Here is a 17,503-nt window from a genome sequence, read left to right as displayed (position 1 = left end):
TGCAAATGTAACATTTATTAACATTTATTAACCTTAACATTAGACTGACATCAAGTTAACTTTAGTTTGTTTTAAAAGTTCATACTTAGGATACATTGAAATGTTAAGACGGTATATATCTGAGACATAACTGTGATCTACATTTGCAGGCAGAGTTCTGAAAGAAGCTGAATGTAAAGTTTTAAAGCAGTTATTAAATATTCTATTTCATACAATATTTATAACCATAAATATTTTAATAAATATTACATACAATGTAAACACTTACCATATAGTCTTACTACATGTGTCGTAATAGTTGCATTTTGTTAAGTAATAAATATTTCTGAAATTATTTGAAATCACCTGTGTAGGAATTTAATTGCATTGTAAAAATGAAATTCAGACACATTCCTTTGTCTTATACCCATTAGATCCCATTCAAATCAAAGAATCCAGATCACAGGCGCTTGTAAAAAGACAAGATGTTGTTGCAGTTTGGGCAGCGATGCTCAACATCTTTACATGAATCCATCCAGAAAGGTGCTAGACAACACGGCCAGCACCTGCAAAAGAGGCATCAGACTCAATCAATCACTGTCTGCCCTATTGACTTCCAATAACTGCTTCTATTCCTCTCTAACTCTTGGCTCTTGCTGTCTGCTTGCAGCATTTCAAGATAAAATATGATTTACATAACTTTTTATTTACATTTAAATGTCCCACTGAAACTCAACAAGCCTACACTGAAAACAAAGTGACGTGTAAACAATCTCCACTCCCAAGTTGTCAGTACATTTTAAGTAATACTTAAATAGAAAGTAAATTCTTCAGCAGAAAGACTAGTATTTATTTTATTGTAAAATGTACTCCAATAATCTTTGTTTTATTTACAACCTCAAAATGTTTTTTTTTTTTTTTTGTGTATTCTGTCTAAAAAGGGAGACAAATGGCAAATTTACACTGTAAAGGTGGCACAGGCATCATTTAGTCTACTGCATATTTACACTGGATTTTAAGCAGGCACATAGCAGTCTTAGCTGTGTACCAAAAGGTTCCAAAAGAGGTTTTTCACAGTTATGCCATAGAAGAACCTTTTAATGAACAATTCTTAAAATAATATTTTTTTGTGTGTGTGTGAAGAATATTTTAAAAATGTAAAGAACCTTTTTGTGTACTGAAAAGGTTCCATGAATGTTAAAGGTTCTTCATGGAACCAACCTTTATTTTTAAGAGTGTGTAGTACGTTTTATGAAATGATCGAGTTTAAGGAGAAAGTTTACCCGATGAGGGCAAGACAGCCACAGGCCAGCCAGGCCATGAGTCCAGAGTAGTGATCTGTTATCGTGATCACCTGGTGCTTACAGTGAGGGCACATGGTTTGAGCAGGTAAATCACGCAGGCTGGGAAGCATCACTGTGGTTGTTACGGCTGTAATGTACATAAACACAACACATGATCCAGATAAAAAGAAAAGCTACCATTCTGCCATTGTGTAGCATCATTTATCCTTCTCATTTTGGTTGCTGGGAGAAATTGTATTGACAATTGAACAACTTAAACAGTAGCTTTGCCATTTTTCTTTTTCTATGTCATTATTTGAAAATCAGGCAGTGGAATTGCTTTTTGGAAGTTTGAGATATCAAGTTGAATAACTCACATCTGACTTCCAATGAAGTGTAGTATTAGTATTAAAGAGTCAGCTCGCCCAAAAATGAAAAGTATCATAATTTACTCACTCTCATATCATTCCAAACACATAAGAATTTGATCTTCAAAACAGAAATTAAGATATTTTTCAAGAAACCTGAGAGGTTTCTGCCCCTCCATTGAAAATCCAGGTAACCAAAACTTGATCTAAAAAGGTCATAAAGGTGTCGCAAAAGGAATTATGAATTGAGTTATGAATTGAGTGGTTTAATCCAAGGCTTGGGAAGAGATATGATTGCTTTGTATGTTCCAAAAAGGATGTAAAGTTAAATAAAGTCAAACAAAAGTTACATCTGTTCATCATATAAAGTAATCACATGGAAATTACAGGAAACTGAACAACAGATCAAAATGACTGTTGATTTCTTTGAACCATCTAACAAGCATCACTTAATAATAATAACAGTTGTTAACCCTGAAACCCTTCATTTAAGAGAGGCTATGAAATGTTGAAGCTAAGAGGTGAAGAGAACTGGGTGCCATAGCAATACAGTGTTACATTATGAGCTTGTAAATATTGCAAATTTAACATTTATTAACATTTATTAACCTTAACATCAGACTGATATCAAGTTAACTTTAGTTTGCTTTAAAAGTTCATACTTAGGATACATTAAAATGTTAAGACATTATATATCATAAAATCCAGGTAACCAAAATTTGATCTAAAAAGGTCATAAAGGTGTTGCAAAAGGAATTATGAATTGAATTATGAACTGAGTGGTTTAATCCAAGGCTTGTGTAGAGATATGATCGCTTTGTATATGTTCCGAAAAGGATGTAAAGTTAAATAAAGTCAAATAAAAGTTACATCTGTTCATCATATAAAGTAATCACATGTATTCAAAAGACTGATTTGTATGGGTTTGTTTTATGATGCCTTTATGTCCTTCTTGGAGCTTCTAAGTTTTGGTTGCCTGGACTTGGTTGGAGGGACAGAAACTTCTCAGGCTTCATAAAAATGTCTTAATTTTTTTAACCAAAGTTAAATATGTTTAGAACAACATGAGAGTGAGTAAATGATTTCAGAAATTAAATTTTTGGTTGTTATTGAAGCTTGCCTAATGAATGTCTGATTACGGTAGTTGAAAACTGTAACTTACTGGTAGTTTGAGGATACATCCCTGGGTTTGGACCTTTGGAAAAATATTTTAAAAGGGTGGTACTGCACTGATATCAGTGACTGATAATAGATTTTTATTTTTTATTTTTAAATAGTATTGAGTATTGAGCCATTTTGAGGATTATCATCTAAAATAACTGTTTAAATTGATAGTTGAAAACTGTACTTACTGTTAACTTGAGGATACATCCCAGGGTTTGGACCTTTAAAAAAATTAAAATAAAAAGAGTTTCATTGGACTAATACCAGTGATTGGTATTAATTAATTAGTAGCTTTTCTACTGTTTGATAGTTAAAAACGGCAACTTACTGTTAATTTGAGGATATATCCCTTGATTTGGAGCTTTAGAAAAAGATTTTGAAGCATTAAAAGCTGTCACTGACAGTAGCTACATACTGTCTTTCAAAATTCAAACAAGCATAATTAACCTCAGCAGTCAACGTGCTACATATCATGTGATTAAAATGTTATTTTGAGTAAAAAGACATGATTATAATAATTTTACACAATGAAAATATATTTATTGTTCTCTTTTTTTTTCATCAACATATCAACATATGAGGGCAGGAGGAGCAGTTCTTAGCAATGCATATTACTAATCAAAGTTTTTATACATTTACGGTAAAAAATTTACAAAATATCTTCATGGAACATGATCTTTACTTAATATCCTAATGATTTTTGGCATAAAAGAAAAATGTATAATTTTGACCCGTACAATGTATTTTTGGCTATTGCTACAAATATACCCCAGTGACTTAAGACTGGTTTTGTGGTCCAGGGTCACATATATGTGTGTCTGATATGATCAAGGGATGACTCAAGCGCTTGTGTTTTACAATATAATGGCCACACCTTCTCATTAATAATAATGAGTTATCACAGATGTATATGTGTGTTTATATCCAGTTCAAATCTATTATGTATGCAATTAGCTTCTATTAACAGACACAACAGATTATTATCTTCTCAATTAAGGGGAAATTGTTTAATTGCTACAATTTAAAATGATTGTTACTTTTTAGTAACGAGTGTTACTGTCATCTATCATGTTCAGCACACAAATTTTAAACAGTGATTTAGTGTTTTCTAGTGACTGTTTTAACGGTCATAGATTATTTTCTTCTCAATAAGAGGAAAATAGTAATTATTTGTTTGTTTGTTTGTTTGGTGTCGTAAATAATGTAATCTATATTATCACCAAATTGTGGAGTCAATACTATAGCATAATATGACATTTATGAGCAATATCTTGTTGGCCAGTCATTTTGGACCAGGAACAACACAAGTGTAACAAGGTGGGGAGAAAATCTCAAAAAGGTGTAAAAATGATGATTTGGGGGGCAAAGTTGTTATACCCCATGTGAGCAAAGTCAATGTACAATGTGATAACATTAACTAGCATTTTCTGAATGACATGAACACAATATGAAGGCTAAGAAATGCACCAACAAGCAACCTATTCAACTGAGTTTTATCAGAACAAACGTACCTCCCTGAAAGTTTGGATTAAATCCCGGCTCTGGATACGAGGTGTATGCCATATTAATATTTGGATATGGAGGTGAATTGTATCCTGGGTTGTGGGTCATGTCTTTTCCTATGTAATCTGCTGGATGGCCTGAGTAGGGTGGTGCAGATTCATAAGCTTCAGTGGCTTTCATAGCCTCTATATCCTCCATATCCTCCATATCCTCCAGATATTCCACCGTTTCCAAATCATCCAAATCAGTTTCTCCGGCCTTATCCATATTCTAAGCTCCTTCAACAAACAAACAAAAAAATAATACTTAAAAAACATAACAGAAGCACACAGAAGATGATCTGCGAGTTAGGCTAAAGGCCATTACACACTGAGTCAAAATTTTCGCGCTTTGAAAACAAATCAGACCAGGCTTGATTTTCTGTGTTTTCGCATCTGTAGCATGCATTTTGATAGGAAAGGATGACGAATACGAAAAGTACGAAAAACGCATACGAAAATTTCAGACTCAGTGTGCAAGGACCTTTACAGTCGTTTTAGGTGTGAGGACTACTTGAGTCCCAATGCAAATGCCAGCAAAAAAATGTTGACAAGACTCATTCAAATCTCTACAGTGCATCCAAATTTCATTCTGACATGGAAATGTTCTGTTTGTAAAGTATTTTGCACTGCTTTTCCTTTTGGTCATGGAAACTTCATTTTCCACCACATCATCAAGACCAGGAACTTAAGACATATGACATAGCTTGTAAAAACCAAGTTGTAGAGCTTCCCTCTTCCATTTGAAAATCAAATTAGTTATTTCCCAAAACAGAATTTTTGCCTCATTTACATTTACATTTATGAAAGTTTGTTGAGTACCTAATAACAAAAATGTTATGACATCCTGAAGAATACTTTTTTTTCTTTTTTTTTTTAAACACATAGTATTACCTAATTTGATCAAATTATTTATTAAAACTTTCCACTTTGTATAGCCCTCCATATACACAAAAAATAAGAATGAAGATTTTTCAAATGACATACACATCAGTTTTACTGCACTTCTCAAAATAACAAAAATAAAATAATAATGTAACATTCAACTTAAAATCTTAAACTAAAATCTGTTAGTCATAAAATAATTTCTTCAGAATTATTCATGTGAGAATCGACAGAGAACTAATAGTTGTAGCCTGACTTTGTTTGTGGCAGTTTTTCTGATTATTAAGGGATAATACATGCTTCTTCATGAAATACATCATTTTGTGAGAAAGTGTGATGCACTAGAGCACTGTTTCTGAAATCAGCATCCCAAAATTAGAAAGAAAATGATGCTTAAACCAGATATGTTTGTTATAAATTTGATGGGTAAAAAAAAGAGAGATTTTGAGGCATCTGGATGTTGTAGAGCTCTGACGTCAGTGCAATAACCAATTTCCATTTAGTGGGTGACAGGCAAGCTACAAAATAACTACAATAATTACAAATGTATTTTTATGGATTACCAATTCAGGAACGCTGTTGCCAAACAATGAGTCTTAGACTGTGATTCTCATGTTTTAAAGTCATGAATCAACTTCCATTAGACTTGCCAAAGAATTCAGCAGCATGACTCTTTTGTCATTCACACAAACAATATGCAAACAGAGGCAGAAAACAGAGCTCTCAGCCACAGATGGTGAATGAATTTAACAATTTTAACGTAACACTGTGCTATGTATAATCCTATAAGGAATAAATGACAATGCACCACTGAATCATTGAAATGAATATAGGCTAACTGTCATATCTGTTAACTCTTGGTCATTAGATTATATCTAATTGCCTTAGCTCAAAACCACCAAAGGTTTCACAGATATCTCTCGTCTGTATCGTCATCTATTTCTTTCTCTGATTAAATCTACTTCCAGACCAACTTACCTACAAGAATGAGAGGTCAGTGAGATTTGAGGTTGGATGTTGTATTTCCTTGGAGACCAGATGAAACTGAGTTCAGGAAAAGGAGAAAAGGACGTGTATGAGTTCTAGAGGAGGGTGAAGAAAGGAAGCAAAAAGGGAGGAGATTTTTAACCGAATCCCAACCAAATATGCTTCCGATGACGACTTCAACTTCTGAGATTGTTATTTGGTGGCTAATAGATTCATTCAATCCATCAGATTTGATCATAACGGTGTACAGAAATGCATATAGCAGTGAATTTCATCCAGAAGGGATTGATCACACTTCTATACACATTTTTTATGCATCATCAGCTTTTTGGCTTTTATGTTATTTATTTTGATTTAAAAGTGCTTCTTCTGTCCTACTGGAGACCACTGACCTTTGACCACTGACCAATGACCTACCTATGTTTTGAGGTTATGTATTCATGCTTATATGCATTAGTTTGGTTTTCTTGAGCCTTGTCGTGCCATTAGTTTTGCTGCGTGCAAGAGTTGTTTGAATATCTTTGCATTCACAAACTGGTTGATGGCATAGTATTGCCAAAAGCAGTGAATGCAGTAATTAGTGATCTTATAATAAAATATACTGTATTTCAAATCTTTTTATAGCCTTCATATGTATTCATATTATTATTTTCACACTTATGTGCCTGTGTGTCTAGAGCGAGAGAGCGCGAGAGAGAGAAGTGTGAAAATAGGTTAAAAAATAGTAATATTAACCTCACTTATATCCTAACTAACACCTTTTAGTTGACTTTAAGATTTGTTTGATTTGTTTGAGCACCAATTTGTCAAGCTAGTTTCTAGTTCCCAGCTTGCTTTGTTTCTCTATGAGTAAATGTTGAAATGAAGTGTTATTTCAACTGTATTTGTGCTCAACATTAATATAAGGAGAGATTTGTTATAGTGTTTAATGTTCTGTTATGTTAAAAGGGTTTCTGTTATATAACAAAATAGCCATGTCTGTCTCTTTCTCATAAACACAAGATGTTTTTTGTTATTGTGTGTTCTGAATAGAGATCAGTTACATTCATCATTTAATACTGATTTGTAATATGAATTTATGACAGCATTTATGACAGCAGTAGTGTAATGCCAAGTTTAACAACATAAAGGAAATGTGATATGTTTGTTTATATATCCTATTTTGTAACCAACTGCCTGTTCTACACTGAATTTGGTTACCAGATACCAGAAGATTATAGTCATGAATCACGATGAAGCAGTAATCCAGGAAGAAACAGTTTGTGATGGAGGAGTTTGAGCAGCTCCATGGGGAGCAAAAGAGCCAACAATAGTTTACATCGGGGATGTCAATCTCTGTTCCCAGAGAGCCGCTGTCCTGTAGAGTTTAGCTCCAATCCTAATTAAACCTGAACCAAAGTAATCAAGGTATTCAGGATTGTTTGAAAACTATAGGTATCTGTGTTGGAACAGGTTGGATCTACAGTCTTCAGAACTGTGGCCCTCCAGGAGCTGAATTTGACACCCATGTGGATGCACCTCATTTTGTTCTTTAACGGATAATTTCCAGCAGATGGATACCAGAGACAAAGTGAACACTATCATCGATTTTGCCCATATATGTTAAATAATGTTTAAACATTATTTAACATAAACATAAATAAACATTTATTTATAGTTATCTTTTAAATATAATATTAAACACTGGCCACAATAAACTACACAATAAACACTTTATTTTCTAAACTTAAACTGTAGTAGAGAGTTTGTTTATTTTAGATGTGGCAGTCATAAGTCATAAATGAAGTGCAAGCGGCACTCTAAAATGAACACACTAGGACAGTGAATCATGAGCTAGGCAAGCCTGGATATATTTGCTATGCTAATATCCTACATAAACAAACCGTTTCCGTTCACATCCATTGTAAAGGTCAAGAAGGACTCATTTGTCACCACCTATTGGTTAAATTGCATAACAAATAATAGCGAATAAGCCTTTAGTCTTTTCTTTTTTTCTTTCTTTTTTTTTTAAATAAACATAATTATGTTCTCTCGTGTTCATTTTGAATGCGTTTTGTTCACATTAACCTGAAGAAATCCTGATGTTTCTGATATGCTTACCAATATAATCATAGATGGTCAGAAACTCCACCCTTTTACAACACTTATTTTTACTCTTTTCTGCCATACAGACCATATCTTGACTAAAGCAAAAAAAAAAAAAAAAAAGTAGCAGTGATTAGTTGAGAAGGAAGTGAAACCCTTTCAAAAATAATTTTTGAGGTCTTTTTCTGACTTGTGAGTCTCGTGGTTATTCATGTTTAAATGCATCATTCCGAAAGTGAAAGTAAAGTTGTTGTTGTAAAGATGGATTCACTATTTGTAGAAGAACTTGGTTGTCCTGTGTGTTATGAAATCTTCAAGGATCCTATTGTTTTATCATGTAGTCACAGTTTCTGTAAAGAGTGTCTTCAACAGTTCTGGAGAACCAAGGAAACTCAGGAGTGTCCTGTCTGCAGGAGAAGATCCTCAAGAGATGATCCTCCAAGTAATCTTGTGTTAAAAAACTTGTGTGAGTTGTTCCTGAAGGAGAGAAATGAGAGCCATTCATCGGGGTCTGAGGAGATCTGCAGTTTACACAGTGAGAAACTCAAACTCTTCTGTCTGGAGGACGAACAGCCTGTGTGTTTAGTGTGCAGAGATTCACAAACACACGACAACCACAAATTCAGACCAATCAATGAAGCGGTTTCATCTTATAAGGTAAGAGAAATTAAAATCTATCTATTTAAGTTGGCTTACCTTTATATTCTATATTTATGTTTATATAATGTTATCATATTAATGTATTTTCTCAGCAGCTGATCCGTTTTGTATTTTCATGTTGTTGAATTCTAGGAGAAGATAAATACAGCACTAAGATCCTTACAAGCGAAACTTAAACACAAAGAGAACATTAAAGGGCAATTTGAGAAAACAGTCCAACATTTCGAGGTGAGGAAACGGTCTCATAAATTAGGCTACTTGAATGGGGAGTGGGGTATCATGTAAAAAAATTGTTTTTCTTTTCTTTATCTTTTTTGAAAATCAAAAATAAAGCAAGAATTCGGCTCGGTTGAAAACACATAACCTGCTCGAATAAATATGGAAACACTCTTTTCCGCCAATTGTTCAACCAGTTATTAAACCATTCTGTCATCAGTTGTTTCCCAGTGAATGGTTTGACCGCGGCAGACGGTCACCTACGCAAGAAGTATAAATCTCATGAAAGTGCTTATAATAGCACGAGTTTTAGACTTTGGCGTGCATATGATACGCAGTGGATAGGATTAGGGTTGTGGGCTTGATGCGTATCATATGTACGCGAAAACTGCTTATCATATGCACCCCAACAAATTGCGTATTATATGCACGCCAAAGTATTTTTTTCCCGCATCAATACTACGATCTTGGCGTGCTATTTGTATTCATTTTTATAACCCTACACAAGACAAATAGCCTATCTGAATGCTAATTCACTGTTTGGATTGTCCATCACTCAGAAGATTAAAGTCTGTGAGGATCTGCAGCCTTACACCCCAGTACAGAAGAAATGCAATAAATTACTTTTATTTTCACTGTAAAATGAGTAGTCATCAAACCTATGAAATAAAACAAATGGAAGTCTATAGCAACCCAAATATGTTCAGTGAAAATCTTATTTCTTTAAGGTGAAAAACAAAACGTTTGTGTAAATGATGTAATGTGTGTTGATTGAGATGTTTGAAGTGAATGTGATTTGATTTCAGTCTCAAGCTGAGCACACAGAGCATCAGATAAAACAGCAGTTTGAGAAGCTTCATCAGTTTCTCAGAGATGAAGAAGAAGCTACTATCACTGCACTGAGAGATGAAGAGGAGAAGAAGAAGCAGATGATGGCGGAGAAGCTGGAGGAGATCAACAGACACATCTCAGCTCTTTCACACACAATCAAAGACATGGAGGAGATGATGAAAGACAATGATGTCTGCTTTCTAAAGGTCTGATTTCAGATCATAGATTGATGATTGATTGATTGAGCTGTTGATGATAAATTGTGTGTTTGTTCTGCAGAAGTTTCCAGTCTCAATGGAAAGGTGAGTGATCTGCTGGTGTCTCTGGTCTCTCTGCTTCTGATCCAAAGCCACTGCAGTTCTGACTCCTGAATGTTCTTCCAGAGTCCAGATCTCACAGCCGGATCCACAGATGCCTTCTGGAGCTTTGATTCACGTGCCACAGTACTTGAGCAACCTGCCATTCAGAGTCTGGAAGAAGTTGTTGGACAGTATCCAATACAGTGAGTCTAGAGAAGATCTATACTCCTACACATAGACTGTAAAAAATGACTGTGATGTTAACAGTAAAAAACTGTGAAAATGCTACAATAAAAACCTGTTAAATGGTTTACGGTAAGTTCCCGTAAAATTTACAGGGAAAAACGTAAACTGACGTTCCCAAAATTCCTTGCGTTGCATTTCAAATTTTGTTTGAACACCATGATGGTGTTTAGTGCTTGTGTGAATGACACTGTGCATCTTCTATGTTATTATTTAAAGCTGCTTGTGATGGGCTTTGGTTCATCATGTGACTTTCTCATCACCACCTGCATTTGGTGGTTATCAGTGTATTTCAAAGGTACAAAACAGATTTCAGTACTTTAACAAGTTGGTATATTAACATTATAACAGTTAATGAAATTATGGTATTTAACTGTAAATTTAAGTTAAAACCGTAAAACCTAAAATGTTGTTACTGTATTTTTTTACGGTAGAATTCCGGCAACCACAGCTGCCGTTTTTTTACCGTAAATTGTGCGGAATTGTTTTTATAATGTACATTGGAAATGACACATTCTGGAATATTTATAACATTTATGCTGTTCTTAGATCAATATGATAATTGTCATAATTCATAATAGTTTGTGTACAGTTCACTCTTGATCATTACACAAACATCAGAATAAAAAGGTTATTGGGCCTTTCCGATTGCCGGCCCTTGGCTATGGAATAATCTACCTCTAGCTATTCACTCTGCCCCCTTTGTGTTCGCTTTTAAAAAGGCTTTAAAGAAGCACTTTTATATTATGGCGTTAGAGTCTGATTTAGGAGAGACCTAGTATATATTTCCTTTTTTAAGATGTTGTGTTTGTTATTGTCTTTGTTTGGTTTTCTTGAATGCATTGTACAGCACTTTGCTGCTCTTGAGGCAGTAGAAAATAAACTAAACTAAAATAAAAGCATCTGTTGATTGTGTCTCATCAGCTCCTGTGATTCTGGATCCAAACACGGCTCATCCAGGGCTCGTCCTGTCTGATGATCTGACCAGTGTGAGAGACCACTGGAACAAACAATCTCTTCCTGATAATCTGGAGAGATTTGACAGCTATTCCTGTGTTCTGGGTTCAGAGGGTTTTAATTCAGGAATACACAGATGGGATGTGGAGGTTAAAGGGAATTCATTCTGGATTCTTGGAGTAACTACGGCATCGAACCAAAGGAAGGGACGTCAGTTCTTTGACACTGATGTGTGGAGTGTGCAGTATGGACTGTATGAAAGGTCTGGTTTTCCTGTTAAACAGAAGCTTAAGTATGTGAGAGTGTATCTGGACTATGACAGAGGAATGGTGTTATTCTTTGATCCTGTAACTAACACACATCTACACACATTCAAAACCACCTTCACTGACACTGTCTTTCCTTTCTTTGAAACGGCTTCCTCTCTGAGAATCTTGTCTTACAAAATTTAGTAAAGGCTACACCTGGATCTTCCTGCTTTCATCTTTTCCAGTCGCCATGTTTCCAATATTTAATCCATATCACATGAGTAAGAGTGCTGTTGATATGAATATCATCCCTACAGTCATTCAGCACTACAGACACACTGACTGACACGACATAATGAACCAAAATGATATTAACAACTTGGTGGCTTTTAATTGTGTAACTGTGTGATCAATCTGGCGCCCTTGGCTGACTTCCTCCCGGAGCTTACCCCGGAGTTTGTTATAATAATGTGGATCAACAGGCTTCTCACACGGATTATACCTCTTCTCATCATCCATCCAGTGACATTGATATTTCAATATACAACAGCGGAAATTTTCTCATTTTGACTCTGTGCTGCCGGCCCACCTCTAAGCATCTTATTTCACCATTATATCCACGATAATTTTCGTTATCCAGTGTCCTTCAAAGAAATCAAGCTTGCATGTGCTTGCTAACCTAGCCAGGCCAGCTAACATCAAAACTGTTATGAACAATTTGGCTTATTTAACATTCATCCATTAATAAGCAAAGGACCTCTCATTTATGATTTTAACTTTTATATGAATTAAAATGACTTTGCACATATTTGTGTTATTATTTTATCTTTCACCAGTGTTATCCTTAATATTAGCAAAAGTAACCTCTCGCCAATGATCAAATCGCTTATGGTAGCTACCAGCAACAGTGTAGTGTCTGTAACTCATATACAAATTAGATGTACATTTGAATTTCAATATTTCCACTTCTAACCACTAGATGTCACTGTCAGCCATAATTAATACATTCCAGTCCTGTCAGTAAAATTATTTTGTGGCATTTTACATACTTTAAGATGAAACAGAATTTGGATTGTTTACAAAATTGACATTGTTTGACACCTCTGTTTATTCCAGTATTGTGTAATGTGCATGAATATTATGAAGTGTATGGTATGAGCACATGAGAATAATCAGTCTAGATATTCAGTTCCCCTGCCACTTTGTGCAAAAAGATGAAAATCCTTCATAGAAACCCACATTGGGACAAACAACATCTTCCATAAATTCTTTGAAACCAAGTGAATGTGTCTGGCAGTTATTGTTCAATTTCTATGTTGTGAAGTCAGAGATAAGAAGTCAATAGATTAATTGGCCCTCTGACACTCTTTGCTGTCTCTGTTTCTTGTGGCTGGCAAATAAGTAACTGAGAAAATTAGTTATTGTTCTTTATGTTTACTAAGATGAAAAAAAAAAAAAGAAGTTCCCAATTAAAAAAAAAAAAATTAATAAAAAAAAAAAGAATGTTTTTGCATTGACAGTTTAGGTCTCCACCTTAATCTTTTGATGGCCACTAGATGTCACTGTCAGATAATTACTGTGAGCTTCAAAAGGTTCTTCAAGTGATGCCATATAGAAGAACCATTTTTGGTTCCACAAAGCGAACCATCTCTTTCTTACCTTTTTTATAAACCGAAGAACCTTCTTTCACCACAGAGAACCTTTTGTGAAACAGAAAGGTTCTTCAGATGTTATAGGTTCTTTATGGAACCATTTAGACAAAAAGGTTCTTCTATGGCATCTTGAAGCACCTTTATTTTTAAGAGTAAAGGTTTATTTTAAACATGCATGCACTTTACAATGCTCACTTTAAATCAAATGAAATTAAATTAAATTCGATTCAATTAAGGGCACACAACAATACCACAGATTAAATTAAATCCAGAGTTATTAATTATGCATACAGCTTTCAATGCTCACTTGAAATCCTTAAATTAAATTCAGCATAATTAATTATACATTTAGCTTACAATGTTAAATTAAATTAATTTAATTTAATTTAATTTAATTTAATTTAATTTAATTTAATTTAATTTAATTTAATTTAATTTAATTTAATTTAATTTAATTTAATTTAATTTAATTGTATAAGGGCACACAACAATACCACAAAATTATTTAAATAATTTTGTATTGATAAAAAGGTATTTTTTGTCTTTAGTTTCTGCATCTAAAACTTTTTATATCACAAATAATGCATCACTTTTCTTACAAAACAAAACAAACAAAGTCAAACAGATATTGCATGTTTGAGTGCATGCTTACATACAATTTTTCTGCTTATATTTATATAGGCTCCATTACAGTGTAAATATATGTGTGGTAAACAGACATGTCTTTTGACTTGCAGTTGGATGTTAACACATTTGCTTGCTTGAATACATTTTATTTGGGGAAAAACAGTGGCATATTATCTTTCAGTTCTTGTTGAGATGGAAACAGAAATGATTAAAATCCTTTTTTGTTTTTGTTTTTTTTCCCTGTTGTTTTTCATGCCAGACTATTCAGTTCAGGATTAAATGCATCTTGTCCCTTCATTTGAAGTGCGCCCACCACTTGTTGCAGTCAATAAATTAGTTCTTTTTTTTTTTTTTTGCCTCTTTAATGCTCTATTTTAAACTCCTCCAACCCTTTACAGCTGTCATTTCCATAACAATTTAATCACTTGTATGTAGACCTTAATGCACTGACCAAATAGTGCAGGACAAAATGTAATGGGATTATTTCCTATGAGGGGAAAATTGTTTCCAGGAAGTGCCATGGCTTTTGATGGACATGCTTATTGATGTATGACCTCCTGATATTTGGCATTTTGCCATTAATGGGTTCAAACTCTGCTTGGAAAATAGCAAAGTTTTCTCAGAACGATTTGAATTAATGGTCTTCAAACCACTTTGAACTTTTGCTTTGATTAGTGGAGTCAAAAACGCATATATCAGATATTCTATACAACTCTAAAACAGAAACCTGAGACACATATATACGGTCTTCTGACCTTTAGGTAAAGTTCACCGTGAATCTGTCAGCATGACAATGAATGCCAAATGTGATTTTGGGAAAGGCCAGTTGGTTTTCCGATTCCATCCATTCAGGCAAATGCAATTTGCTAACAGCTTCCCAAAATAACCTACAATCCCGTTTCTTTTCAAATGAAATGAAGGGAAGGTAAAATGTCTTATTTGTTGAATGGTACTTAAAATTGTATTATCAGTGGGGCTTAACACCTCGCTAAATTAGCCAATTTAAAAACAACTGGGTTTAAAGGACACTGGAAACTATTTTCACTACCGTATCCACCTTTGTGTGCAAAAGAGTTCGGATGACAAAACGCAGTTTTCTCTTGCAGGGTGTTTCCTCGTCTACTTTAAAAGAGTTAAAATTCACCAGCCTTATTGGTCTGTTAGCTTCAGATTTTTCTTCCTTTCTTTATGTATCAATTATGTTTACAATTATGTAACCAGCTTCTTCTGTTTGCATTAACTCACAATTCTTAAAAAATGCTTAAAGGAATAATTCACCCAAAAAAATGAAAAATTGCTGAAAATTTATTTACAGTGAATGGGTGCCGTAAGAATGAGAATCCAAACAGCTGATAAAAAAACCCACAATAATCCACACCACTCCAGTCCATCAGTTAATGTCTTGTGAAGAGAAAAGCTGCATGTTTGTAAGAAAAACAAGTTTTTTATCAGCTGACGGCACCCATTCACTGCAGAGGATCCATTCATGAGTGAATGATGTAATGCTACATTTCTTCAAATCTGTTCTGATTAAGAAACAAACTCATCTACATGCTTGATGACCTGTGAGGGTGAGTACATTTTCAGAGTACATTTTTCTGTTGTTAGACTGACAAATTATTTGGTAGTCATTTAGGTTGTGAACAGCACAGTCTCTGCTTTGCTTCATTCAGCAACACTTAATTCACAGATTATGTCACCACAAGACTAACCAACAACAACACTTCACACAGACATCAAGGAAAGTGAAAATCCATCTATTAAGATTAGTTTTACTTGAAAGATTTATATTTTGGAGTATCTTGTACATTGTGTTAATGTGTTTCATTTGACCAGTTGAGTTCACTTTTAAAACAAACTTCTTCTTCTTTTCAGAAAATAAGCTAATGGAGCAAAACTCTTAAATTTCAAAATTTCTTTGCATTCAATCCACAGTAATCCATGTTGGGACTAAATGTATCATTTTGATTTTGAACTGAAACTAGACAGGGGATCTATAATTCCCAGTATGCTTTGCGTGGGAATTAATGGGGAGAGTGAATGTTGAATGTAAATTCAACATTGAATTTAAATATTTTGTGTGTTTTTGAGAAATGGGTGACATTGAACAGTGTGAAATTTTATAATTTGATTGTTAGGAAATTATTATTTAGTATGCTACTGTGTTATATTAGTTAGAGGCTTGTGGAGGTTATGTAAAAAGGAACATATAAATCATGTGCATGCATAGAATCACCAGTTTGGTCTCTTAAAATATTTTATTTCATTACATTAAATGTATGGGAACAAATCATTTTCTGACATAATTATTTTACTAAAGACTGAGAGGAATAATGATGTTGTTGCATCTTTACTGATTTGTGGAACTGAAATATTATTTTAATTTAAAGCACTTTTTTTCAGTGCATGCTGGGTATTGTCCTCTGCTTTGACATTGAGAGTTTGCATGTGGCAGGTTTGAACATATAGGAAAAAGATCAGTGACACTTGCAACCTCCTGAACCCTGAGAGATGGGTTGTCAGTAAACAACATCAACATATGGGTAGAGACGGCAAAATTGAGAGAAAAGGGTGCATGCTGACAAAGAGATAGAGAGTGAAACGACACTGTGTTGAAACTGGTTTGTCAAGACTGTGGCTGGTTCTAACATTGACAAGTCCTCTAAAGCTAGTGACAAATGAGTGACTGAACTCAAAACAAACACTGGAATGCATATGACCTGGAAATCTAATGGCCAGAACCTGTTCATGATACGTCAACAATGAACAGTGATTATAAGGATTATTGTTCGGCATAATGGAACATTTCAAGAGGAGGAAAAAAATAAAAGAGTAAAAGGTGCACTTGTAAAGATAGTACGATCTATAGATTTGCAGGAATTTGCCTGCATGCCAGAAAGGGCATGGTATTTATAGAGTCCAAAGTGCAACCGTAACCATTTAATATAATTTTTTTTGCATTTGTTGAACCTTTTTACTTTACCATAGTATTTCAGAAAAGCAGTGGAAGGGATCTGGTCTGTGTGCTTTTAGCAACACAAAATGAATCTTTTTGCTGACTGTATGATGATGTAATTTAAAACCAGAACTGATCTTGCAGCGCACTCATATTTTTTTTTTTTTTTTGTCTGAGAAAGTACATCCTCTGAATGAAATTTTGCTTAAAATTTATTCACCCTCAGGCCATCCAAGATGTAGATGAGTTTGTTTATTTTAACAGATTTGGAGAAATGTAGAATTACATCATGGGTGCCGTCAGAATGAGAGTCCAAAAAGCTGATAAAAACATCACAATAATACACACCACTACAGTCCATCAATTAACGTCTTGTGAAGAGAAAAGCTGCATGTTTGAAAGAGACAAATTCATCATTAAAACATTTTTAACTTCAAACCGTCGCTTCCGGGCTTGTGAATTATTGTGATGTTTTTATCAGCTGTTTGGACTCTCATTCTGACGGCACCCATTCACTGCAGA

At 34.2% G+C, this 17,503-nt stretch overlaps 2 protein-coding genes across 3 annotated transcripts; one reads left to right on the top strand and one right to left on the bottom strand.

Annotated features, from left to right (window-relative positions):
* Positions 1-6,246, bottom strand: LOC131537817 (lipopolysaccharide-induced tumor necrosis factor-alpha factor homolog). 2 transcript variants are annotated; one of them, XM_058771477.1, is made up of 7 exons: positions 6,199-6,246; positions 4,306-4,575; positions 3,123-3,155; positions 2,983-3,015; positions 2,793-2,825; positions 1,263-1,410; positions 1-545 (listed from the first exon to the last, which is right to left on the bottom strand). In XM_058771477.1, the coding sequence occupies exons 2-7, from the start codon at positions 4,562-4,564 to the stop codon at positions 440-442; spliced, it is 612 nt and encodes a 203-aa protein (XP_058627460.1). In that variant the 5' UTR covers positions 4,565-4,575; positions 6,199-6,246; the 3' UTR covers positions 1-439. The 2 variants fall into 2 exon arrangements, with proteins under 2 accessions (XP_058627460.1, XP_058627462.1); XM_058771479.1 differs by lacking the exon at positions 2,793-2,825.
* Positions 6,247-8,428: 2,182 nt separating this feature from the next.
* Positions 8,429-13,017, top strand: LOC131537435 (E3 ubiquitin-protein ligase TRIM35-like). Its single transcript, XM_058770841.1, has 6 exons — positions 8,429-8,949; positions 9,085-9,180; positions 9,975-10,205; positions 10,279-10,301; positions 10,383-10,501; positions 11,466-13,017. Exons 1-6 carry the CDS (start codon positions 8,512-8,514, stop codon positions 11,948-11,950), a joined length of 1,392 nt encoding a protein of 463 aa, XP_058626824.1. The 5' UTR covers positions 8,429-8,511; the 3' UTR covers positions 11,951-13,017.
* The last annotated feature ends 4,486 nt before the right edge of the window (positions 13,018-17,503 follow it).

This window comes from Onychostoma macrolepis, chromosome 03, assembly GCF_012432095.1.
Source record: "Onychostoma macrolepis isolate SWU-2019 chromosome 03, ASM1243209v1, whole genome shotgun sequence".
Classification (NCBI taxonomy): domain Eukaryota; kingdom Metazoa; phylum Chordata; class Actinopteri; order Cypriniformes; family Cyprinidae; genus Onychostoma; species Onychostoma macrolepis.
This window is presented reverse-complemented; position numbering and strand designations above follow the sequence as displayed.